Source organism: Anabas testudineus, chromosome 11 (assembly GCF_900324465.2).
Source record: "Anabas testudineus chromosome 11, fAnaTes1.2, whole genome shotgun sequence".
In the NCBI taxonomy this organism is placed as follows: domain Eukaryota; kingdom Metazoa; phylum Chordata; class Actinopteri; order Anabantiformes; family Anabantidae; genus Anabas; species Anabas testudineus.
In genome coordinates this window covers 10736596-10764456 of record NC_046620.1, presented here as the reverse complement: position 1 = coordinate 10764456, position 27861 = coordinate 10736596, and the positions used below count along the sequence as shown (strand labels likewise).

The 27861-nt window shown below is 41.9% G+C and overlaps 1 protein-coding gene across 1 annotated transcript in view; it reads right to left on the bottom strand.

The window, feature by feature from the left end:
• jarid2b (jumonji, AT rich interactive domain 2b) overlaps window positions 1-27861 on the bottom strand; it is a 91614-nt gene that overhangs the window by 37186 nt on the left and 26567 nt on the right. The window contains exons 2-3 of the mRNA XM_026348470.1: window positions 10570-10696; window positions 3683-3803 (exon numbers count right to left, since the gene is read on the bottom strand). Coding sequence (XP_026204255.1) covers window positions 3683-3803; window positions 10570-10696 — 248 coding nt within the window. The remainder of the gene's footprint in view (window positions 1-3682; window positions 3804-10569; window positions 10697-27861) is intronic.

Here is a 27861-nt window from a genome sequence, read left to right as displayed (position 1 = left end):
TGTGTTTATGTGTGTGTAGGCCTGCACACACATGCATGTAATCCCTCAAATGAAAATGGTGATTATGCATTACTGACAAGACTCATTGGTTACGCTAGACAAGACAAGTGTGTGTTTATGTGCGTGTGTCTGTATGTGTACACACTTGGCATTCATTAAGTCGAAACAAAACAAGCGGCAGCAGCTGAGAGTGTGAGTGTGTGTCTTGGCTGAGACAACAGAGAGAAGAGATTCAAAGAGAGCCAAAAGTGGGGTTCAGTAAAGAGGGGGTGAAAAAAAAAAAAAAGAGAAAAAAAAAAAAGGGAGAGAAAAGCAAGAGAACGCAGAAATTAAGTTAAGAAGGCCGTCTAAGAGGGGCACTCAACTTCTGATCCACACACACACACACTTGCACTGCTTAATAGGTTTCTATTCACTTTTTTATAATCTCTCTCTCTCATGCATACATTCTCACACACACACACACACACGCTCACTAACTAACTAGTTGTGTTGCCATGGCCACACCATGCAAACCTCTTGTAAGTATTAATTACATGAGTAGGATGCATCTTGATCTAATTCGTCTGGTTTTGGTTTTATCAAAGATTCCAAAAACCTTAAATCTTACGAGATTAAGTGTTCGAGACTTGATGTCTACAGAATAACTAGCAGATTAATGATGTTTAACACTATTTAATAACCACTATACCTTGCCTACATTCTCCACTAAGTGTACAACCTAGCAACTGATGATTCCTGATCTTTACAAAGAAAACGTTGTTTAAATTGGGTTGTGCACATGGAGCAGTAATACAAAATTAAATAAACAATGGGTACTACTGTACTCTACTATATTAAGAATTTCAAGTTGCTGACCCACTAAAGACACTTTCGTAACAGGGTTTTTTTTTTATGACTGCACAGAAAAAAATTCTGGTTAACTGCAGAAAAAAAATCCTACATGTAAAAGTGACTTGCTGAACACACAAACAGCCAAGACAGCAAGATTGTAGTAAAGACAATTTAAAAACATGTCCTGACACCTCGGCGACTAGTCACTATAGATCAACCTAAATCAAGTGTGGGAAAGAAACAAAGGTGCAGGCATTAACTAGGTCAGTAAACCATGACAGGGAAGATGAGACCGTGTTCTGTGTGTGTGTGTGTGTGTGTGTGTGTGTGTGTGTGTGTGTGTGTGTGTTCTGTGTGTGTGTGTGTGTGTGTGTGTGTGTGGGCGTTGGGTCTAACCTTGGCAGGGGAACCCCATTTGGAGAATATGGTCATGCTGGTAGGACAGGGCTACAATGAGTTGGCATGTTTGAGACGACATACTGCCAGTCTCTCCACCAATCTCAGGAGCATGGGAAGGCAAACACACAGTTGATCTCAAAGACTTCTAAAGGCAAGCATTTCCTGCCAAAAATTATTCGCACCTGTCCTTCTGTCTTTGCCTCCCTTCCTCTTTCCCTCTCTGCTGCTCCTCCCAAATGTTCCCTCTCTGTCTCCACTCCATCCCTTCATCCTCTCTCCACAGTGTGAAACTTTTTCTTCACTCAAAATTGGAACCAGCTACGCCACCACTCCTCCCTTCTGTTTTGGTCAGTGCCAGGTGTAAAAGCTCTTGGCATTTTCTCAGTTAGTCCTGTTCAGGAACAGTGTGGGGCACCTATGCCAGGGGCACCGGAGTCATCCTTCACATATAAAGCACACACATAGACACGCATAATAAGCTTTTTCAGAGGGAATGAGGCATTGCCAAGTACTGGCTAGGCTTGCGTTTCATTAGCATCAGATAGAGAGTCTTTCTTCATTCAGTCCTGCTGTGTGTATGTGTGTTGATGTGTATTTGTGTGTGTGAATAAATGAAAACCACTGAGCAGGCCACCCTCTAACTGAACTCCACTCAACATGCAGCACTATAGGCCATCAGAGAAAGAAAATTAAAGTATGAGAGTGTCCTTGTTACACTTCTGTCCCATTCAATGCTTTCCCCCCTTTGCTGGTGTAAAGTAGAGAGTTTATGCTTTGCTATAATATAATCTCCAGGGTCACTTAGTTTGAACTTGAGCGTTCTGTTGTCAGTCAGGCAATCCCTATTATAATTATTCTTTCACTGTACAATCCTGTCTCACTTTATGTATGTGCAACAAAAGTATTTTTTTTCTTCTTTTACACTTATCTGTTTTATAGCCAAGGATATACAATGACTATAAATCAAAACATCTACAAGATCAACCTTTCAAGTGTCTAGAGGAGGTTCTGGAAAAACTTTAATGTCTTATTAGATTCAGTGGTCTTGTCTTTCAAAGCCAGGTAGATGAAAGCTCATAATGACCAAACTCAGATTTAGAGGTTACAGTATCAAATGACAGCTAGGACTTCAGCAGGTGCATGACATGAAGTGAATGGAGCCTGTATGGGCCACTCATTACACAAGGACATCTGCTGCTGTCCAGCCCCGAGACTCCACCCCTAGCTTTACACTGATGCTTTGATGGCCTGTCAGTGTGTGTCTGTGTGTGTGTGTGTGTGTGTGTGTGTGTGTGTGTGAGAAAGACCAGCGGCAGAACAAAACAACGCACACAGGCATGCACCCACGCTCACACCTGCCACCTAGCTAGTAGCTGGCAGCTGAAAAATAAAATATAGGAAAAAGGTCCAAGGATGCTGGGTTGCAACGCACAAATATAAGCATTAATGTAATGTGCATTGTGCGTTAGATGTGTGAACCTAACGCAGCGCACAGAGGATAAACACAAGCTTTTATACACACAGCAGTCATTTTAATCTGCTGTAGACACTACAAAGTATTTGTAAATCATATTTTCCAGCTTGCGATTTCTAAATCTGCTTCTTGCCGAATGCATTAAAAGCGCCACATTTTCCAAAGGTCCTATATGCCATTTTCCAAGAATATCTGTCTAGGAGAAAACAGCCTTTTTCTTGTGCATTTCGAACAATTGCCTCATGGAAGAAGTCTGTTTCAATAATTCACTCCTAATATAAATACATTCAGAAAAGAACTACGCTGGTTGAAAATTAGGAGCATATTGTTTTCTGGAACAACAACAAACATTCCTTTAAATGGCTAATTATTAATGACTGAAATAGCATTTGGATGTAAAGACAAGGGACCACAGAGCTCTGAAGTGTGGTACAATCTATATATTTCTGTTGACAGTCATCCTGTGTTGCAGAACTAATTTTTTCTCTTAACATTTTACAGTAAACACTTATGAGGCAAGGGAAAAGAGGAACATCTGAGCAAAAGAGGAAAAATGGTAACCGCATAGATTAGTTTTATCTATCAATGCGATGAACAAAGTAACACTGAAACATTTCAAATTGTTCTCACTGAGGTTAAGACACTACAGAGAACCTAAAAAGAGCGGGTGTCAAGTGGCATCTTCTTAACACTCAGCTCAGGGACCTCATCACACATAAACTGCACTTACAGTTTGTAACATGTGCAAAGTTTCTCATCACGCTCGCAGCCTCTCACATTCACACTCTAGTATCAGCATCAGCAGCATCCTTTAGCATGATCTCACATATGCAGACACCAACAGGCTAACAATTCAACACCGCTGCGAGACTGGGGGCTCTATAAGTTCTTTAATGACTCACAAACAGAATTAGGGATCTCGCACACACACACACACACACACACACACACACACACACACAGACACACAGTCACCTCTTCTTTGCAGGACCGTCCTCACAGTACTCACTGCTCCCATCCAGGCCCTGAGAGCGCAATGATCCATCCTCCCTGTGGCTGCCCTTTGACCCGGAGCTGTTCCCATTTGTTAGTGAACCTGGAAAACACAAATCACCAAAATGGTTAAAAGGTCATATTTACTGTGTTAGATTTATTTGCATTCAGTAAATTCTTTGCATTAAGATCTAGTTTTTGATGAGATTATGGAAGTTCTGCTTTATCTGACAGAGTACTGAATATAGAAATACAGAGTGAAGGGGATAAATACAGAAAGAAATGCACTGAACTGACTCTACACAGAGATTGAGAGCTTAAAACATCTGCAGTCAATTCTAAACACGCTGCCTTACCAGCAAATGTGACCAGCAAACTTACATAATAACCTACACATCATGTTTGGAGTTTGATTTGAAGGGAACGTTAACTTAGTCATTCACTTTCCTGTCAAGTTTTTCCTTGTCAAATGCAACTTCTGTTCTTTGCTAATGTACGTGATGTGTGCCCTTTGGCATATAATTAGAAATAATAATAAAAAAGCCTAAGGCATTGAGACAAGTGAACAGATATTGCTGGACTTGACATTCTTAGTGAGCACAATTTACAGAGCCCTAATTAAATATTTAGCAAGCAAGTCAGACAAACAAAATAAGCCCCAAGACAGATTCTTACATCAAAAGCAACAAGAGGCACAGAGAATTCAAATTAGGTCAAACAAGAGGATTTGAAGTCAATGGTAATTAAAGAAGACAACCAAATTAAACAGACATCACAAGGCTTGATTTCCTCATGGACAATTCTTGCAATTGTTGGAACATGTCATCCCGGCCTGTCTGTTCCAACAATAGTGCGTGCAGGAGCAAACCTATCAAGGAAACAACTGGCGAAGTTCAAAGCTTTTGGGAGTTATAAAAAAAGAAAAAAGACGATTGGAGGAGCTGCCAAGGAGACAGTTCCCGACTCAAGACAGAGGGGCAGTCGCATGTTTAAATTGTTGTTCCTCCTGCCAGCTGAAATATCACTTTGCAGAGCAGAAAGCCAAAGATTTATATCAGTGAATGAGCAATACAGCAATCAAGATTAGACACTGACAGCAATTCATCACCCGTTTGGACCAGTTTTGACAAGTATTCATGCCTGACTGGACTTTGGTACAGCAGGTGGTTAAATTGTTCACATTCATTTTTCAAGAACAAATGATGACTCAATGACTTTTCAAGCTTCCAGGTTTGTTTAACCAAGAATGTTGCTTTTGTAAATGTATCATTCACCAACACTCTTTTCTCTCTCTTTGGTATGCCTCTTTCTCACTGAGCAGTTCTTCGTGCATTGCCTTCCCATCACACCCAATGAAATTTCAAGTGCTTTAGAGCGATGTGTCACTCACCCTGCACTGCAAACTCCTAATAGTGGGTGTCAAAAGAAAAATAAATTAAAACAATGACAACAGGGTAGCACAGGTTAAGATAACTGGCAGCTTGAATGATATCCTGTTAGAGAGGACATGCTACCGTCAAACAAGCCCAGGCATTGTATCATCTGAGAAAGCTGGGACGGGGAGGAGAGTAGTAAGATCAAATAACAGTGTAGGAGACAGGATAAAATAAGCAATTGAGGAGCAGGTAAAAGGAGTTTTCAAACATGTTATTTAAGTCAGAATTATAAATGTGCTTTGGGCTGCATGTGTACAGATACACATAGACACACTTTCTAATTACTGTATAGACACACTGGCGGTTGGTTCCCCCTCTATACACACACACACTCACACACACACAACAGGTCAGTACCTGAAAGCGGAGGTACAGTCATCTGACACATCGTTGCGGTCAGAAAGTTAACAAGCGCCGACATGATGACTAAGGCCATTGCATTGTTGGCAATGCTTTTTGCTGCCATTGGAGAGCCTAAGTCTATATGCAAGAGGTGAATCACTGCCTTATAATGTCTTGGTTGTCACGAAAGGCTTAGATATGTTAACCTTTAATTAATGAAGAGTTTCACTTCCTTTGAAGTTTGAAAGTATTTCATAACAAAAAAACCCTCCAAGATATAAATATTTATATATATACACACCAATAAACAGAAATCAATTAACCTGCATTTAAGCAAAGTATAGAAAAGACATTAAAAATAACTTTTAAACTACAAATAAGAGATTCATGCAATTATTCTAATCCCAAGTGCTGGATAATTTTGTTCTTCCACTGAAACTGGCACCAGAGCAAAAATAGCTCATTAACTTTAATTGTGCTCAGAAAATGACTGACGCATGATGTCCCCACAGAACGCAGACAACCCCACCCCGCCCAGCCTTTCTCTTCTCCACTCCCTTCCTCCCTCCATATATCCCCCTATGACTCTGAAGAGTTGTTTGACATATGCTGGTTGCACATGAGTGCCCATCTGAGGGGTAGAGCTGGGAATCTTTAGAAGGCAAAGTGCTGGGGATGGATGAGTATGGCAGACAGGCAGGGGAACCAACGGCTGGTGCATAAACTCTGCAGCTATACTAATAGTTTGCAGAGGGGTGGAGGCTTGGGGTGATGATGCAGGGCCACACAAGTGTGCCATGCCAATTGCTGTTCCTGTGGGGTGGTTGTAATCAGATTTATGCATGCTTAACTAAGCTCAACGTTATGTTCACCTCAAAGTCTCAAGAGAACTGGAGGGAGTGAGCAGAGGTACATAGCGAAGTCGGTCATGCTATAGGGAAAGACAATCATCGAGGGTGGAGTGTGGCCTTTTAGTTTCCTGATTATACTTAAAAACACAGGATCAAAATGAAAATGGCATGACTAATGAACAGGGATTCACATAAGGGCTGTAAATACAGCTGAGATGAAATGCTTGCATGTTTTTCGATTAGCAAATGCATGGTAGTAATCCGTCTTTTTACCTCCCTGTCATTACTGAATAATTCTGCAGCTAAAACAACAATTGAGAAAAAGAAGCCTTTATTTGTCATGTGACACATGTACATGTTAAAATTAAATCTGTCCTCTACACTTACAGTATTTTGACTTTAATCTCTTTCCCTCTAGTAAACAAGAGCAACAAAATGCTATTTCATGCCCTTTGTTCAAGTAATCATCTGCCTGTATACAATTAAAATAGTTGAATATTATAAAAAGAAACAAAGAGAAAGGGAAAAAAAAAGTTTTATTTTTGTGGAACTCCCAATAGTATCTATTCTCAGAAGTTTTTTTTTTTTTTTTTGGAGTACAATCAAATACTAAAATTGACGGCCTGACAAGAGGACTTTTAAATAGTCCCAAATTGGACCTCACAACACTGCATGGCACTTACCACAAGCCAGAACAAAAGAGTACAACAATGTGCAGTTTAGAAACATGCCATCTGCTTTGTGCAGTTCAAGGTTGTAAATCTAAAGCATCAAAGGCAAGGGATTCTGTAATGGCTTGAGCTGTTTCAGAAAAGGGGCATGCAATGATAGAACAGATGCACTCTCTCCGTCACTTGCTTGATTCAATACCTGAACTCATTCTTATTTGGCTACTTCATCTGCTTTTATCTCACCCTCTATCCTTCTGTCTGCTCGCATTCCTTCATCCAGCCTTCTCTGCAAGAGTAATGCTAACACCAGAAACAGAATGGGGCCTGCATGGTTTTTGGGTTGCCACGGCTGCCATCTCTGACAATGCAAGGAGTTGGCAGCATGGGAAATACTGACCGACAGAGTATCAGAGTGGGTGTTGAAGGAACGGAGAATACGAGCAAAACAAACGTGAAGCGACGGCAGGTCCTGTGACGGGCAGACAGACGGGAAGAAACAGAGGGGAGAAATAGGCAAAGCCTCTCCTTCAGCCCCTCCTGATTTTTGGCCAGCAGCCAGTTCCTCCATCAATAGCACTCACGAAAATGGAGAGAGAGGAAAGGAAAAGATGGGAGGGAAGAGAAGAGGTAGAGATGAGCATTTTAGAAGGAGATGGCGAGGTAAAGAGCTACAGGAAGATGCAGCTTCTCATAGAACTGGAGAGGAAGGGTGAGAAATAAGACAGAAGGAAGGAAAGGGAGGGTGGCAACAGAGGAAGAATGGAAAGAGAGGGAGGGAGGGTGTGCATGACAGATACCATGGATAGTTAAGACAGATGGGGCAGAGGACAGGAAGGACAAGGCAGAAAAGATGGAGATCGTGAGAAAGAGGGAGATCGAGACGGATGGAAGGAAGAGGAGTGAGGGAGTGCTGGCGATATATAATCGAGGAGATTGAGCAGCAGGAAGAAGAGAGGAGAGAGGAGCTTGCAGAGAAGGCAGTAACCAGAGTCCTATTGATGTGTAATGAAACCCTGCATCACGGGAGAGACAACCGGAAGGACAGCCGGATAGAGCGAGATAGGGATGAGGAGGGAGGTTGAAAAGAGGTGGAAGAGGAAGAACATTGTTGTGTTGCAGAGGGAGATGGGTGAAAAAGCGGAAGCTGGGATGCAGAGGGGCATAATGTCATTTGTTAAATAATGCAGGGAGCAAGTGCAAGATGCAGGAAGTGTGATGGACATAGATGGATGTGGCTGCCAACAGCAAGAGGTAAAGTGGCTGGGGAGATGGCATGATTGCCAGTTATGGGCAGGGAGAAGGCTGGGTGGGTGTGGAGATAGATAGACACACACTCTCACTCTCACACACACACACACACACACACACACACACACACAGCTGACTGACAGACTGCCACACCCTCCTCTAAAACAGATAGCCACTGCTGCTATGCAGTGCTGAAGAGCAGAAGAGGTTAGAGATAGATGAAGGTATATGTGAGCAGGGAGGAAATGCTGCTTCTCTTCTGCTTACAGCCTGGTATTACTCTCACCTCTTTTGGTCACATGACACCTATGGCCCAAAATGGTGGATGCCAATCTCAAAAGATACAAAACCCGGGACAGTTTGATTGCACAGTTTTCCATTGGAAAGCAAATCATGTCACAGGTTCAATTAAAATGAATATTAATGAGCATAAATAATGATAATTAAGATTATGTGTTCAGTATACAGAATGATGAAATGCAGGATTCACCTGCTCTTTCAAAACATTTTCTATAAATTCCTAAAAAAAATTTGAAATAGAACAAAAATAATAATTTATTCGATATCTTCTAACTGTACTTATATAATATTTGATTACCAGGTGATTCCCTAAAATCACTGATAGTTTCACAGTAATGTTTGTGTGCGACTGAAAGCCTGGCACATGTCTTGGCCCAGCTTAAGCTCAGACTCCCTAACCTACACTTCTGTCAAACAGCAGGGGCTGCCCATTCTGGATGTAACACACGCCGAGTGTGATCCTCCAAAATGGCTGACAGTTTCACCACAACATCTAAGCAAGAGGGGAAACTGTGCTGCTCGTACAGGCTCCAAAGCCTTGCTAACCCACAGTGCTCTAAAACAGCAGGGCCCATCTATTCAGCCCTGCTCCCTTTTGTGTCAGCGCGGGCTGCTGTCGTTATCCCTGGTGCGATGGGCCGCCGCCGCTTTCTAATGAGTCATTTTTATTCAGGCGATAAGGTCAGCTACCCGTGGCGGCTTAAAAGGCCCTGAGGAGCTCTGGAGTGGCAACTACGAGATGCCAGACAGACACGGAGATTCACATGGAGGGGAGGGGGCAGCAGAAATGAAGGTGTGAAAAAATATAATAAAGACGAAATAAGGAAAGAATAAAGGGTATGATAAGCTACATTTCAAAAGAGATTCCCCTCATATCTGTCTGTCTGTCTCCCATTTTGCCTAAGTGGATGACTGGCTGGGTTCCTTGGCTGGGCGTGAACTTTCAGAGGCGCTTTTTTCCTTCTGCTTCCTTTCTTTCGATGTCTGGGTTGTGTTAATGTCAGCTGAGAATAGCTTCTGAGGCATGTGTGAAGTTCAAATCTCCGCTGTCGGCTGGCTGAAGGCTTTTTTTTCCCGCGTGTAGGAACACCAGTTTCAAACAAAGACATGGTGGCAGCTTAGTTCAAAAAAAGCTGTTCGTCCCCCAGTGTGAGCTCACTCTGCTTGTGTTGTTTCAGGCATTTACACAGCTCCACAGCAAAATCCCTCAACTGTTACTGTAGCAGACTTCCACCTGGAATTGGATTTCTGTCTAACTAAGCAACTTCAAGAATTAATTCATGTCGGGGTTTCCATTAGTCCACGTTTTAATGAGTCTGGACCCCAGAGAGAGTGTAAATGTCCAACGTGGAAAAGATTAACAGCACTTCTACACACCTTTTCTTATGTGTGGCACTGTGGGAGACCTCATCAGAGTCTCTGTTTGAAGTGTAAACAACAACTGAAAACAAGTGGGAAATACTTTCAGTTCAAGGGTTCCTTTGAGGATGTGACACTGAATCAGCAAAGACAAACTACAGTTTGCTGCCCAGTGACCCACAACAAAAGACGAATGAGAGTCCTTGATCATCTGTTCTCACTGAATTTTTAGGCATTGTACTTTAAGCAAGATCACGTTGCACAAAGAAAACTTCTTTTCTTTTTTTTTACTGGCAAACACTAATTAAACGGTCGGTTGCAATTAAAAGAATAAGAGCTGCACTGAGACACTAACCTCAGCAAAGCCAGACAAAATTGGCAAGTACCATTTACTCCACAAAATACTAGTATAGTGACTTCTTAGCTCTTTTCATTTTGTTTAAACAAAGCGAAAGTCAAATTATTGTATTTATTGTGAGCCGTTTACAGCATACTGTTATAATTCATTTCACTTCATTCTACTTTCCTTACAAGGTCCCTAATTCAGATAAATAAGACCTTTCAAGTAAGGGAGGGGTGACAGATTGTACCCCAGAACACATAGGTGGTGGTAGATGTCATATTGGTGCAGATCCTTCACATAGACCTGGATATGGACTCACCATTGGAGTTTGTAGTTCCATCGCCATCCAGCTGCCGTTTCTGTGCCCTCCTAAACTCCTTTAGGGAGAGGTAAAGCACCTTTCGCATCATCCGCTCCTCCGACCACGGGATCCCATCACTGTCATCCTGTAAAGACATCAGAGAGAGGAAAAAAATAACGTGTCAGTACAAATTGTACAAAATCTTAAAGCAAAACCTGACAATCTAATGACCACACAGTCTGTCCATTTTCACCTTTCTCAGCCAATTAAGAAATGCTTAATTACTTTTGCCATTTTTACAAAACAAAGTCACTATGTCACAGGCAGTGTCCGCCACCCGATTCCTCTGTGTATCATGACATTAGCATGGCGCAACATTAGCATAACATAGCATGAGCCTGCAGCTAGACACAGTGCAACATATTACCATCACAATGCACAAAGGACTGCATCTCCACACAATGTCCTGATAGGAGGGTCTTATGGTGATGAATAGGTGGTAAGCAAATGAAAAAAGCATCATGGGACTGTGAGTTCATGTGTCGCTAATCTCTCAGTGCGAGAGGGAGACAGAAGACGTTATTGTCAAAGAGGCCAGAAGACACAGAGGAACACACACTATTCCCAGGGCATGGCACATGATGGCAAAATGTGTCGCACATCAAAGAACACCATACTGTTCATAGTTTTAACAGCTTAATAAAGACGTATTTAGCACAACAAGCATTGTTAACATGTTCTTTAGTGAGTGTCCAACAGCAATAACCACATTTCTGTCCCCCATCGTTCCCCTACACTCGCTGCTCTGGCAGCTGTGTTTGATGTCGAACAACACTAATGACTAAAGGAAATGAGATTAGGACATGAGCAACAACAAAGACATATTAATAAATAATGGTAACTGGAAATAGCTTTTCTCTAGTCAAGCCATGGGGCGAGTGGATAACAGCTGTAAGGTTGGCAAAAAAAACTAAAGAAAAACATTTTCCTTCTTCGTGCAAAAAGCTCACGTATTCTAGTGAGTTCAATTAAAAATGCATTTCTGATTCACTCTGAGTCAGATGTAACATAAGAGGCAGATGTGAAAAGCAACCTGTGTGGGAACACGTCATCATCGTCCAGTGGACTCGGATGCATTTGAGTTGGCTCAGCTAGTGGACATCACAGTGACATCAGTGCTGACTGGCTCTATCAAAAGTCTCCACGTTGCACAATTTTTCATTTCATTTCACTTTTTATTTATTTATTTTTTTACTCTGACATTTGATCCCTGCTGTGATGACTGTCAGCTTTGAATTTAGAACAAGTATGCTCTTGCAAGTGGGCCGCTTAAAAGTCGCAGGTGGGTCATGAAAGTGAAGAACTACTTGGATAAATGTCCAGCAGAGTTTAATATATCTCTACGTAACTGAAATCTTCCTGTAATGAGAAGAAAACTGATATGACCTCATTCACTCACCCGACTCATTTTACAACTCTTAATATTTTTTGACAAGTCTGAAGATTTTGTTTATCGCGCTTTTGTGGTCTTTTGTCTCTTCAGCAGATAAAAATAAGCTTTTGCAGAGTATTGTTTTGATTTCCCAGGTCTACTCAGGGGCCTTGAGGATGAGGCCTCAGCAGAGCTAAAGGGAGGTGGGTTGGGGGTGGGGAGCACAAGATTAAAAGCTGGATGTCTGCACATGATGGAGCTGATGGGTGACAGCGATGTCTCCCTGCACTCAGACTGGCACAAGCATGCACGTATACACACACACGCGCGCGCGCAAGAAAGGTATTCAATTATGCCATTTTCTCCTGTAGTTAATGCCATCTAAGCCATTCTCTCTCTCCCTCTCTCTGTCTCTGTGTGTGTGCGCGCGTGTGTGCGTACAAAAGCCTGCCAGGTAAGCACCAATTACCTAGACAGCTCTGGCATCCTTTCGCCCATGGTATGGCACAAGGCCAAATGTACAATGACACACTTGCACACCATTTACAGTATTAAAAGTATTTGCAAACCCTCTCACACAGACAGCTTCCTTGGTATATCCATCCAGCTCTGACACACAAAAACATACAGCTGTTCTAAGGAGGGGAAAAAATAAAAAAACATTTTTCTTCCCTCCAAAGAACTGACCTTAAAGTTCATCTGAATTTCTTTTTCTCTCACTTTCCTTTTCGTTTCCTCACAGTTGTTGGCAGCATGCCACAGATATTTCCTACACTGTGTACACATAGCAACAAGGTTCGGAAACAAGAAAAAAAAACGAAAAAGAGGAAAAATGCTGACTTTTCATCAGCTGGGAAAAAAAAAAGAGTAAGAGTTAGAGCTCCGCTCTATTACGGCTGCTGCACCGTTCATACCTCAGAAGGTTGCTTTAATGGGGTTTCACAAGCTTCGCTCACCCGCAGGTTAACTATTTGCCTGACCGGAGAAGTCCGTTGCCATCTGTTTTTGGCCTACAAGATCCTGTGCTTTCACTGGATTTTCAGCCACAAAATCCAAGTCCTGCCTTTGTTTGTTTTCCAGGTGTAAAATGGAGAGGTGATGGACAGCAATAACATGCAAAATCCCCCCTAAGATATTCACACTCTGCCTGCCAGAAGGTAAGTGTAGCATGACAGAGGAAGGGAAACATCTACTCAAATAAGCAATAAAACCAAATTCTGTTGCATCTCGGACTCACATTGCAGTGCACGCACGAGTGTGTGTGTTTCGGAGGTATTGCCAGAGCTCTTTAGAGACAGCTTTCAGAGAGATGCCAGCCATGCACAACCTGGCACTGACACACACATCTAGACCCCAACTAGCTCCCATCAGGCCAGTGGAATCCCACTAATGAGCGCAGGGACCTTTTCTGTGCAAATGCGTGTGTGTGTGTGTGTGTGTGTGTGTGTGTGTGTGTGTGTGTGTGTGTGTGTGTGTGTGTGTGTGTGTGTAATCTTGCAATGCATCACAGAAAGCTGTGTGGCTAGTCACCCGGCAACCCCACACCCATTTTCAATGGAATACTACAGGTAATTGGAATACATACAGTAGGTGTGTGGTTCTGCAACCTGCAAAACTGTCACACTGTCATACTGACACACACACACACACACACACACACAGCAATGAATCGGGCAGTACAAGAAAGTATACCGGTGTAAAACCTTTCCTCCTGGGCTTCTTAAAACACTTTGCATAAACATTCAGTCAAAAAGAAGTAAGAATTTAGTCCATGTTAAGAATAAAGAGTCAAGAGGAAAAAGATAAACGCATCACTGTATCTGTTCACCTGACTGGATGAAAAGTGGGGCTGGTTCTCTCTTATAACCCCAGCTTTATTCAAATATATCCACTCTGAAGAGCAGGTAAATCCAATAACCCTGATGAGGAAACAACTGGACTGCATTTAATGTGAAAATGTGTAAAGTGGATGCTGAAAAAAGCTTCCAGATTAATTACTGGATGCGAGGGAAGAAAGGAGGAGAGAGCTGGACAGAAAAAGGTAAAAAAAGAAAAAACATCTCCTTCAAAATCTGATCTTATTATTCATCTACATTCAGTGCAAATGAATGAAGGACATTTCAAATTCCTTAGAGACGATGTTACAAGAGTGTAATGCATGACAAAAACATCCTCTACAGCAGGGCTTTTTTTTAAATGACATGCATTTAACAAATGGTTGATAAATTAACTGTGTTGAAAAGCACCTATTAAAGACATGGACTGTGTCTTTAAGAACACTACAGAGTGTGTCTGTGTGTTGTTCCCTTGGCCCGTATGTAAAAGTGTGACAGAAAACCATGCAAACGTCAGCTCTGCAGCTTCGATGTGCCTGCGCTTTCTGTACAACAAAAGACGGAAACCACTGATTACATAGATTTGGCCATTGGGTTTTCAGTTTTCAATTCATCTGTTTATTGTCAAATATATCAGACATCAAGTTAAGACAGCCAAAATGTTGGTATGCATCTAACAGTACTACTCAAAAAACAAACAAACAAAAATAAAAAAACGTATGACTGACAAATGAATGTATATATATTCACGCACTTGGGAATCTGCGCACATATAAAATTCTGCCCATGTGCATGTGCTAGCTGTTCTAAAAATAGCTCTGCGTCGCTGCCGACTGTGTGGATGTCATGGCAGAGGAATGTGGGCCACGTGCCAGCTGTGATCTGCTCTACAAAACTGGCCCAAAATCTGTTATTCTAACACACATTTCCCCTTAGAGGAGGGATGAAGAAATGGATGGATGGATGGAGGAGAAATGTTATTTTAACAAAGCCTGGCTTATTGTATTCAGTAGTCAGAGCAGTCTCTACCCTGCTACTACCCTCTCATGTCTTTTCTCCTCCTCCCTCCACATCCTGATGTTTCTCACTGTTCCACCGACATATGGGCCACAGATGACTAGCTGCAAGGATACTACTGCTCAAGGTTCACAAACAGTGCAGATAACAGTGATAACAATCTTTTAATTGCCAAATATATCACTGGTCATGACTCCACAAAAGGTTACTCATTTGCGGGTTCTAAACATTTAAGGCATCTTGATTATGGCCCCGTGAAAAAGCAAACACAACTGCAAAGTATTAAAGAAAGCCTTGACAATGCAGTAAGAGGTCCAAAGTATGTCTGCCACAATAGAGCAACGCGAGTGAAAGAAGCAAATGCAAACAAGACCATCCAAGCAGCCTGTTTGAGAAGTAGTGATTCATTATAAAACTCTGACAGGGAAGTTCAACACTGGCAGTTTTACATCAGTAATTAAAAATAATTATTTTCCAAGACCACTTCCCCTCTTTGGTGTAAATGATGGCCACTACTTCTCAAACAGCACCAGGCACTGACTAACAACATGTGACAAATGCTTTTTAACAGTTCTAATGGAAGGCCAACCAGAACTAGGCCAACCTCTTCAACTATGAAGCACATGTTTGCTTGCAAATCTCACATTCCAATCCTAACTACATCCTGATCCCCATGTCCCTTACAACCTCAAGTAGACCGGATGCTTAGCTCAGCTTGGAGCTCAGAGAACAGGCATATGAAAAAAGGGTTTGCGGGGTTGCCGGGGACAAGAGGCCCTATATAATCGCCTCATTACACCACAAGCTCATTGCATTGGAATGTATGTGTGCATGTGCAGCCACAGGGCCTTCCCTTCAAACTAGCTGTGCTGGGATAGCCCCAACAGCTACAGAGAGTTTCCATCTGCAGGAGAGGCAAAGGTCTGCTGGAACCTTCTCTAGCGGCTCAAGCCACAGTTTTCCCCCCCAAGCAGAAATGTTTCTGAACACAACTTCCTCAAGCAGCAACAATATTACCATGACTATAAAAGTCATGATAATAATGCAAAGCTGAAACCACACAGATGTTTTCTGCACTCATCAAACTCAAAAACGTCACTCTTGAAAGAGTCCACATGGAAGAAATGGGTGTGTGATCCCTGTCCACCTTTACCCTCTGTACCTAAATATACAGCAGGTATGTTTCTGTTTCAGAACAACGCCTTCTGTCTGCAGCCAAGCTGCGAGAGTCTCTCTCCTACTGAGCTCTGGGTCACTCACACACACACACACACACACACACACACACCATGTTTTCTCCACTGTCAATCATATCGGCTGTTTGCATCTGCTTGCACATACGCACTGCTTGAAATTTGAGCGTACACAACTAACAGACTGACAGTGTCATTCAGGCCCATCAAGCATAAAACGCTATGACCCTGGGAAAAGTAGAGCACAGAAGGGAGTGAAGGAAATTCAAATACAGATTGTGACTGAAAGAAAGAAATTAAGAAATTCATGAAAACAAATGCAATGGTTTCCTGTAAGGCTGGAGGACATAGGCTGCCTCACAATCCCACTTTTCCCACATGATTGCAGTATCCCACTTGCAATAAACAAATGATTACACTTGGTCCATCTGTTCACCAAATTTCAACCAAATCCTTAATTTATTAACTTTGAGAGCCGTTTAACTGTTTAATGAATTTGTGGTACTGGAAATGAAACCCACAATCTGCACAGCTGTTTTTTCTAAATAATATTCCTGGAACACGGTGCTGTTGACAGATTATCTAATAGAATGGGGAAGTTTTTCTTAAGGTTTTCTACCAGTCTCCGTCAGCGCCAGAGAAGTGATACAGTAAAACATCAAGGCTCAAAGCAACCATTTCCCATTCAGAGCCACAAAGTCAAGAAATGATGGTGGAATTGTTGTACGTTGAGGGAATTTAAAGAATCTCTGGCAAAGTGAAATGTAAGTAAGAGTTTTGCAGTGGTGTGTGTCAGTGTCACAGCCATTGTTTTTAAAGGAATACTAAGGAATAGTTTTCTGTATTCTAAAGTTGCATTTGTTGTGTTAAGAATGTTGTGTCATATCTGGCCTTACGTTAAACTAAAATATAGCTCCTATGGTAAAATTGTGTATCAAGGTATAAAGCAATCCCTGTGCGTTTGTGTTTGTGAGCTTTCTCATTTGAAATATTACATAACAAATGGCTCCCATTCAAAAATAAAAGCCTCTTTCAACACACTTTCCCTTCAGCTCTGTCACAATATCATTTTCAGTTTACGAATTTCTAACCTCTTGAGTGTGATTCTCCATATTTTTGACAAAAGTATATAGTCACAAGAAAAAGTGACACTGTTATCAATTCCTTGCTTTTATGCATACATTTATGTATGAAATGTGATCATTACCAAAGTAACGGTTTACATACTTTTTCTTGCAACTATCTGTGAAATCATAATATGACCCCTTTAAGGAAAGTGTTGACTGTGAGTCTCTGAATGTCATAAAATCCTTCCATATTCTAAAGGTTCATGAAAGAACATTTAATTATGTTGCCTGATGTCAACTTTAAATGCATCATGTTAAAAAGCAGTAACAGTGTTTGAGTGTGCTGCCTAATTTTCTCTAACACTTATGTTCAGGATGCATAAATAATACAGTGCAGCAAACTCCCTTAGGCTGGGGTAGTTCTAGAAGTTCTTTAAAAACATTTAATCAGGTTACAACCAAGGTTGCAGCTTTTCTGCTCTTTCCACTAAGTGACAATATACTGTTAACAGTGGGTCTAATGTACTCAAAAAGTTGAACTGCATCTGTTTATTTTATATAACAGCACAAATTTAAAACATAGCACGGGTGTGTATATGCTTACTGTATATCAATAGACACTGTATGTTTCAAAGCATATATTTTAGTGTGTAGGCATATTATGCCACAGAGCTAAAGCCCTCCCACTTCTACAAACACAAGGAGGGGACCGGAAAGCAGAAACAGGAAACAGGGTAACCTCATTAGCCTCATGTCGTCTGACAGGAACAGCCTGCAGGCTAGCAGACTTGTACAACTATACAAAGAACCGGCCTCTGGTCAGTTTATGCAGCATATGTCTGCTATGAGGGGAAGATGCCATTTGTATGAAGCAAACTGGTATCAGCCTGAGGGAGACTTCTAGAAAGCCTCCCTGTTTGTCTGGGACAGCCAGACTGACTGTAGGATTACATCTGGAATCCAGTTAGGTAAGTCCGTAAACAATCAGACAGGAAGACGCATACAAGCACCATCACACACACACACACACACACACACACACACACACACACACACACACACACGCACATTTACACAACAACAACTCATAGCCTGAGGCTTTCGACTCAACCTCGCAGAATTTTGCATGAGCCCAGACAAGCTGCTTTACTAGAAGGCTCATTAATTCCCCTTTTCACAACCAGGACATAAAAAGATATTGAGCACGTGAAAAAGATTGCCACTTGGCCACACAAGTGAGGAGCTCGACTACGTATTGGGAGATACAAGTTAGATCAACCTACAGGAGCGAGTTTGTGAAGAAGCCACTTCAGATGCATCTCCTGCTCTGGTGCACAAACGTTATCACTGTGTTTTTACCATGCTTGTATCTGTAAAGATTTAACAAACACGGTTGAAAAAACTCTCGTCTCTCATGCCCTCCTCACATCGCTTCCAACCAAAAGAAATTCAATTTCGGTACAATCATTTTTAGATACAGTGAATGGTGGTGTCTCTTGATGCGAGTGTGATTAAGTCTTTAAAAGATCGATAGGCGTTTGTGTTGTGTGCTGCTGCAGCACTCTAGTAGTAGTAGTCTTGGCAAAGCCTGCGAATTAAGTTGCATATCATTTTTGTAGCCACAGAATTACTTCACTCACACACACACACACACACACACACACACACATATATATACATACACAGGGAGAGAGAGAGAGAGACAAACGCACTCTTTTCCCTAATCTGATCTATCAATGTGAATTATGCCGGCACTATACCAATTTATAAAAAGCAGTCATGTGAGTAAAAATGTTCAACTTCAAGTGCCGGTAAACAGTAGGCATGAAATGCAAGTAATAATCCAAAAAAAAAAAAAAAAAAGATTGTGCAAAGTTTGCACCGACAGTATGAGAACTGGCTACCAGTGTAAACAAACAGGTCTAATGACAACAATGAAAGAAACATGATAAGTATTTCTCTAAAAGAGACAGCACTGAGTGGAGCAGTATTAATCATAAAAAATAGTACTGAATAGCTAAATAGTTCTTTCCAACCTCCTTGGTAAGGTTTATCTTGAAATACTACTACTTTTAACTACTTAAATCTACCATCAGCCTTCACAACAGATAATAAAAATTAAGAAGCAGAGGAGAGCAGGTGAGAGGCATCTATGTGCAGACACTATGTTTGGTGCTGCAGCGGGTGGCTTTATAACCTGCCTGATGGGGACATGCAGGCAACTACTAGGCAGGCTGTAGGTGGAGCAGATAGCTAAGTGTGTGACCTGAGATATCCTCTGTTGGCCCTGATGCATGCGCACACTTGCGGATAATTCATTGCGGGTAAGACTGTGTATGTAACTGTGCGGCTATGTGTGCCCTGTGTGTATCTACAGTACATGCACCTGCTTGCAGTTGTAGATGGTGTGAGGATCCAGACTAAATAAAAACCAAACAAAAAACAAAACAAAACACAAAACAAATTAAGCTGAGATAAAAGCATGACTAAATATGGCTTCAGCTCCAAAATCCCATTTGGAAACGGTGGAAAATAGAGACATGAGGATGAACTTGGAATGAAACATAACATCCTTTAAAAAGTCATACTGTCAAGCTGTACCTCCACAACTCATCTGACTCGAGGTCAGGTTTATAGCATTACATCACAAACCAGAAAGACAATCAACATAAAGCTAATAAACAAATGATGCTAGGACTGGCTTTCAAAGCAAAGGAACCCATTTTCCCCACTAGTTGACTGAAGCTGATGACAGCGACACCACAGTAGCTTGTACGGACCATGTAAGGTCAAGTCTCTCTCTGGATGACACTCACTAACAAGCACATCACAATCACAAACACAGCACTCTTTCTACACTGTAGACAGACACACACACACACACATACACACACACACACACACACACACACACAATATGATCTTTGAAGGACTTAAAAGCTCACACTACACAAGTGCTTGGGGGGATCAATACAAGCAGACTATGTACAGTTGCGTACACATACATAGACACAGTCAGGACCAGGAGAGTTGAACATTAATCCTCTCTACTACCTTCTACTTCTCACAAGTCAATGCCATCAGCCTGTGCATGTGCACGTCTGAATATGTATGTACATCTACAGTCGTGGGTTGCTAATTACAAGCCTTCAAACGTAACTTATGTGAATCAAAGAAATTGCCAGGAAACTGTACCTCCTACATGTCACCCTTTTCAACTGCAACAAACACAAATACAACACCCGCCATCAAAAGGGGGCAGAATCTCCAAGGAAATCCTACAAGCTATGATAATTTAGCATAGGTAGGGGTGTTTATAGAAAATAATGTGTACTCAAGTAACTTTCAAATCAATTAAAAATTATTCAAATGATGCAATAATCAGGTAACGCAACTATTGTTTCAGCACAATGATTTTGCAGCGTCCCATTGTTAAATGGAGAAAAAAATATGAACCTAACCGTTGTGAACAAGCCACAAATATCACTTGTGTGACAAGTTAATTATCTAATTTAACACAGCAAATAATTACCCTCTGGCTCTGGGTCTACTGAACTATTTTCCTTATGGAAATGAGACTCCATGTGTACACAGAGCCCTGCATTGCATGGTGGGAGCTTGCGTCAGCAGAGTTATTCAGCAAAGGGCTATGGGAATGCTCTGGGGTGGGTCAATAGTTAAGGCCTGTTATTACTTTGTTGCCTCTCCTGGTCATTGAGATAATTCAATATCAAAAGGAAGAAAGGAGGGGAAGGGAGTGTGTGCTGTAAGGCTCTTTTTGTTTCATGTGGCTCACTCTGTGTTTCTCATGCTGTCTTAAAACCTCTAGTATGTACGTGAGGTTTATTTTGGAACAACACTATATTCAACTGCATGTGTAGGCGCACGCACACACACACACACACACACACACACACACCCCAAGGTCCACTGTTATAATCTCAAAACCACATGTGCTGCCATTAATGGAGAGCAGCAGAGGTCACATTAAACTTATGTCCCACATGACACACTTCTGTAGAACTAAAGAGGTTTTATACTGGATACACATGCACAAACATTCACCATGTCACCATCCAGACACATGACCAAGTGTTTTGTTCAACAAAATGGCTGCTTTATGGTCTCTGCAATCTCTTGTTACATACCAATGAGTTTTTCTTAGAAACTGGCAACAAAGAACATCTTATGTCGTCTCAGTTGTAAGCCTTATGAAAAAGGCAGCTGTGACTGGTGTGCAAAACTTCTAATGAGTGGTAATGTTCAGTAAGTGGGCTAAAGTGAATGGGAGATAAAAATATCTCAATGGTTCAACGCTCTGAAAAATGACTAATCAACCATTAAAGTTTGAAGAAACTAAACTGCAACATATCAGTAAAATGCTCAGTCATATCGCCACAAACAAACATCCAGTTTTTTTTTTATATTATTTGCTGCACCACTGACAAAGTTAGTCCACAAGCAAAGTGCTAGACAAGCACTCTGTAATAAATCTATAACTGTTCACACTGGGAGTGGAAAAAGCAACCTCCTCTTCATACACCCTCTCACTGTTTGACTGTCTTTACAGCTGTCCACATGCATTTTGTTTATTTACTCTAATGCCATGGCCCAATTTAGCCCAAATAAGTGAAATTAAATCATGCCCTGTGAAATCGCTACACTTCCCAGCCCTCGTTTCGTTCATTAAATTGTCATTGTTGGCCAGTCATTTATGAGACAGAGCGAAACAAATGGAAAGCTCAAGAAGTGTAGCAGAAAGCCAGAGGACATGGCAGAAATGGTGGCACACTATGTTGGTGGGAGGTCGGGTACCTAGGCCAAATAAGAAATCATTAGCCAAAAACTAAAATGGGGTCACATGTGTATTTAGAATATGGCAGAAAACCACTGAAGCTCGGAGGTGGACAAATATCAGAAAGCTAAATTTAAATGATGTGTTATATAGTATAATAGTTAATGTACTGGAAAATACTAACATACTTCTGCATGAGAACCACCTAATGTCTTGTTGAAAACCACATGCAGTTAAAGCTCTGTACTGAGTTGGGTCTCTCGACACAGAAGTCCAAATAAAGGTCAAGGGTCGGGGGCAAGCAGGTGGCCAGAAGGGGTCAAAGTTGACCTCCCGGAAGACACATCAGTGGGCGGGCCTAAGCCACTCTGCTCAAAGGACCCGTCAATCACAGTCCCTACTTACCATGCGTCAATCTTTGCAGGCCCCAGGGATCCAGCTAGCTATTCCCCTCCAGCCTCTTTACCCCCAACCAGAGCCAGATAAGAGCCTCTTTACATGACAAAGTGCTGTGGCAGACCCAGGCAGAGAAAAGAAAAAGGTCCCTTTCAGTTGCCGATGGAGAGCAAATCCTCTGCCCACAAGAGGTTATGGTCACATGGTTCTAATTTAAAACTGAAAGGTGAAATGAGAATGTTGGATTCCCTGGTCTAACATCATATCAAGTACTATTTTGCACCAGCTTGATCCCAAATGAAAGTAGAGCTGGCATGGCCCCGTTGTCCCGGATCACTGCTTCTAATCTTTAAAGCTTTGAAAATAATGTCCTAAAAGAGCTTTTATTTCTTTAGTTTCCAGTGAGTCACAATATAAAAACACTTTCAAAGTCAGGCTTTGTCATTGTAACAGCTTTCTGCACAGCAGAAACCGACTGAACGCTAAGCAACTCTGCAACTCTACAGCATGTGTTACAACTTTAGTTTGCAGCTGCAAGCTCCGTCACCTTGTTCTGAACCTCGCCCTCACTAATGATGTGCAAATGTGCTAAAGTTGTCGTTGCCGAGACGAGAAGGTACAATCAAACCATCTCCCTTTTGTGAGCTTGGATACAGAGAGATGTTTTGGTACGTGAAAGCCAGCGTTTTTGAAAGGGAGAACCAAGATGTGGAAAAAAGAGGAAGCCTGTTTTCCATGGTTTAAAAAAACAACTGGCAGACAAGGTGTCTGTTGAGTGAAGTTTTGAAAAAACAAATTACCCTATCTATCCATCTATATATATACACATACATACACACAAAACATTAATAGTACAGTGAGGAGGGAAGATTTGGGGTTTGATTTTGTTTTGAGTCTGGGCTTGAGAAACTCCTGGCTTGAGCCATGTGTCTGTGTGAAAGCAATTGGGAGTCAGACAGTTTCTGCCAGCAAAGAGAAAAGAGGAAAAGAAGGGGTGCCACAGGGGAGCTGGTAAGAGGAAGAAACGGAGGGCGGACAGGTAGGCATTGTGTCTCTTGTTCCCCTTTCTATTCGTTCACCCTGGTTTCTTTTTGGCCTCAAGGGGGGATGGTAACTTAAGAGGGTGTTAGAAATGTCTTGCTGCTTGGAGGCCGTCATCTGTGGACAGAGGGAAGTTTTGTATGCAGTTTCTGTAAGGATGAAGGAATTCAATCAACTGGCATCTGTACGGGACAACACAGCTCACTGAATATCAATAGCTTGAGCATTTTAAAGAGACATTTGCAGTTGAATGCAGGTTGCTACAAGCTTCAAATGGTCTGATGTCTAGTCAGTTGTGAATGAGAAACAAATGATCATCATATGTAAAACCAATCAAGGTTTTAGTCAATCTCTAAATCTCTAACGTTCTCATACACTGAATATGAAAACAAGCTGAATTCACCTACACAAACCGTTTGAACTCAGCCATTTTGTCTGACAGCAAAACAATTTAAACTGCAAGGAAAATAACTATATAGTCCTGTAGAGTTATTAATGATTGCAGAGTTACTGTTGCACTAAAGGGTGCATTTAATTTGTGACTAGGTGAAGGTATGATGACAGGGTGTCCCCTAGGCACGCTGGTATTTCTCCTTGGGGAAGTTGATTTTAAACAATGCCCCTCCCCCAACTCACCATATTTCACACAGACTTTTCAAATGCGCACAAATCTTCATCCATCACTGACAGTGAGGCAAAACAAACAATCATACTGTAGATCAATCATTGTCTGTTTAATGCCACACAGCGCTGAGGCTGAGAGGTGGGGAGGTTTAATACGTCGGTGCAGTGGCATGTGTGCTCATATACGTTCACAGTGTGCTATATGCATATTGTTTTTGACTATGTGTGCGAGATACACAATCAGAGAATACCAAACAGAATGCAGATGCCGCTGCTGTCTGTGATTTTAAATTAGAGCTCTGTGGATGAGGAATCTAACAACCGAACAACCAGCAGAACACACTGGAGCCCCTCTGTCAGCAAAAACAAAGGAATGCATCAGACCAGCTGTTAAGATACTATTTTTCCCACATTTAGTGATATGACACAATCATTTCATCTTGAGCCCAACAAATTGGGTTTTAAACGTCAGTCTACCATCTCTGAAGGCAACAGACAAATCTAGACTCTCTCCAACAAAGAAATCTCTGACATTCATTGACAGCCAGAGGTGAAACAGAAACGCTGAACACGACTGTAAATATGGCCACAGAAAGTGCATCAGGCCGTGTGCTGATATCAGTGATCCAGGACTGATCCTGTCTTTAGTCTAAACCTTAGATCTGGGCTCTCTAGCACTGTATCTGCTTTAGAACCAAAGTCTACTGGCTGTCATCACCTGGCCTTCCCTCCTCTCTTCTAACACTTCATAAAGACCATTCATCCCACCATCCTTTCATCCATCTATACCAGGGGCCTCGTTAATCCTCCTCTCCATCCTGACCCTGTACCACTCTACTGGACTGGGACAAACTTCAAAGGGGGAGAGAGAGAGAGATTGGGTGGGTGGGCAGCTGTGTTGTGCTTGGCCTACACCACAAAGCCTTTAGAGGACAAGCAGCTCCCCCCCACCCCACCAGCCCCCCACCCACCCACACACACACACACACACACACACACACACACACACACACGCTGCTACTCTTCAACATCCTCACCAGTCTCTCCACAGTTAATCTCTAAAGAAAGTGAGAAACTCCATGATAAACCTAACCAAAGTCTTGCATTGTGGCAATATAGAAAAGCAGTTTACTTAAAACTGGTGTGTTATTTTAAATATCTTGCTTTCACACACACACACACACACACACACACACACATATAATACAGTAATTACAGACAGTCAGAGTTCTCAAATAACACAGACACATCATTTTCCCACAGGAAGATGCACCATTTAACCAACCAGGATAGAATTACACCAGTAAACTCCAATGAACAGCCATTGACTGCACTGGTACACTGTGTATAAAGCTAATGTTCAGCCCCATATGGGCTCAACTGTGCGTTGGGAGGGGCGCTGACAGACAGTAACCAGTGTATGTACAGCAAAAGAGTAATCTGATTTCTCCTCTGCCCTGAGCTGATTTTGGAAGCATGGTTCACTGATTTTAATGTTGGAGACAAAAAAGGTCACTTCCTGACCACTTGTCTCTCTCCCTTTATTTATTACACATATATCAGAGGAGTTGACTGACAGCAATGAGAGACGCACACGTACACACACAGCGACAGTCAGAGCACTCCTTTTTACAGTGCAATCTGTATGCATTAAATAATTATGTGGTGAAAAGAGCCTCTGATGTCTATGGGAAACTTTATGTTGGTTTCAGTTTTACTATCATTTTGGGCGGACCGGATTTAAAAACAAGGCCAGATCGTGTAATGATCTCTCCTTTGATGATGATCCAGCCAGTCCTCTCAGCCGATAGTAGTAGAGTGATGAGTGTCTGCAGCCGTTGTTATGCACATGCTTTCTTGTAAAAAGCCGAATAGAAACTTGGTTACACGATTATATTGGAGAGTAATCGAAGTTCTCTGGAAGAAATCTTCCTTGGGAAATCAGGTTTCTCTAATCACCTACCCCAATTACAGAAACCAGATTTTCATTTACACAACACAAGAAATCAGCTTTCTCGAGAAAGCAGACTGTAAACTGGTTACTTGAGTGAATGTAAAGGCACCGAGTGAGAAGGCTTTGACAGACAAGTCTCAGCTAAAAGTGACAGATTGTGTTGGAAATAGATTCACATGCATGCATCAAATGACACACACACACACACACACACACACACACACACAGACAGCTAAGGGAGTCTGACATGCCTGCCGCCACCACTGGTGGATGTATGTTTATTTTATTAACCTGCCACAGACTGTGCAGGAGGGGGAGGGAAAAGGGGAAAGAAGGAAAAAAAAAAGGAAGCTAAGCGACGGTGTGCATGCTTTGAGCTGGAAATGCACAGATAACTTGAAATGCGTCCATTTGTCTAAAACGTTTCAGCTTGTGTGCTAATCTGCACCTCTCACATTTTCATATTTCTCCCTTGAGAAGGTGTTTCAGACTGATATTTAACTTTCTGCTGTCTGCAGTTAACAGTTAACTATCTAACTGTCTGCTGGTGACCTAGTGTGACACCACAAAGACTCCATCGGTTACAACTGAGGCCTTACGTTACCATTGTGTAACATAGGGATAAAATGTAGGACAATGATGGGAACAAACAACCTGCACAAGACAGATGCAGTTCTTAGTAAGTATGAACTGTTTTGTAGCATGGTCTCAAAACTCCTTAATGCTAACACTGAGAAAACATTTGAGTGATTGAGCCATTCCTGTATCACCTGTTCGTCTTGCGAAACCTCATTTATGACACAAACCCACAGTATCGACCATAACTGCTTCGCTTATCACTAGACAGGCTGGTAACTGACACCCAGCCATGCATGACACGCCCTGCCTTGACACTAGCCAGTCCTGCTCTGCTTATATTATTGATGTTGGCTCCTTTCCTGGCAGGATTCTACATAGAGGTAAAGAGTGTCCATGTGTCTGTGCCTCACAGCACCATGACCCTTAATTGATTCATGCGCTCTAATAAAATGCTCAAACCCTGAACCCACCCAAAGGAATGCACCTGTCTCATGAAATCAGCAGAAAAGGAGTGAGAACAACGTGGGGCTTTGAAAGCCCCGTGCCACAGCTACCAAGACACACAGATACAAAAAAAAAAAAAAAAACAGCACAAAGTGTGTGGGGAGGAGGACAGACAGTTGCAGCTGATGCGGGTCTGCACGTGAAATGTATGTCAGTAGAAGACCGTGCTCCTCTCGAGCTGTGGCGAATGGGAGTAAATGTGGGTCCTTTGTGAGCTGCGTGATGGGTCAGCTGTTGCTCTTGGCTGGTTTACCCGCCTGGTGGCTTCATGACACAGTGACACCCTGTCTTCATGTCCCATTTCTCTTTTACTTACAAAAACAGTGCTTGATATAATAGCCTATTCACTGTGACAACAGTAGAAACACACGTAATGAGAGACACGGCTACTTTTTACAACAGTGAGTCAAAAAATACAAATAAAAACCTTCTGGCTGAAATCATTAAGAGTGCTTTTCTATCTAGCACTAGCGCCCTTTCAACAAATAAAGTGCAGTCACTTTAAGTACTTTTAATTGCCCAATGCAGCATTTAAGCTTATGTTTTTACATGTGTTGAGCTGAGTTGCATGATTTACAGTGCGCTCATAAAATGTGCCATTTAATTTAAGCTGATGTTCTGTTAGTAACTGTTCACAACCATTCACTGTTTTACCTCAGTAAGAAGCCTTTGACAGTTTTATTTTAACAGTGGATTGGAAAAAGGGGAGTGGAGAGACTGAATGAGAGAATGGCTAAGATGTAAGAAAGAGAAATAGCAGGGCATAGTTGCACGCCACTTGTAATCAACCAGAGTTTAGCTTTTATGAGGCTTAAAAAACAAAGAAAGAAAAAAAAAAAGTGCTTGAGACATTAGAAACAACAACAGTCGATG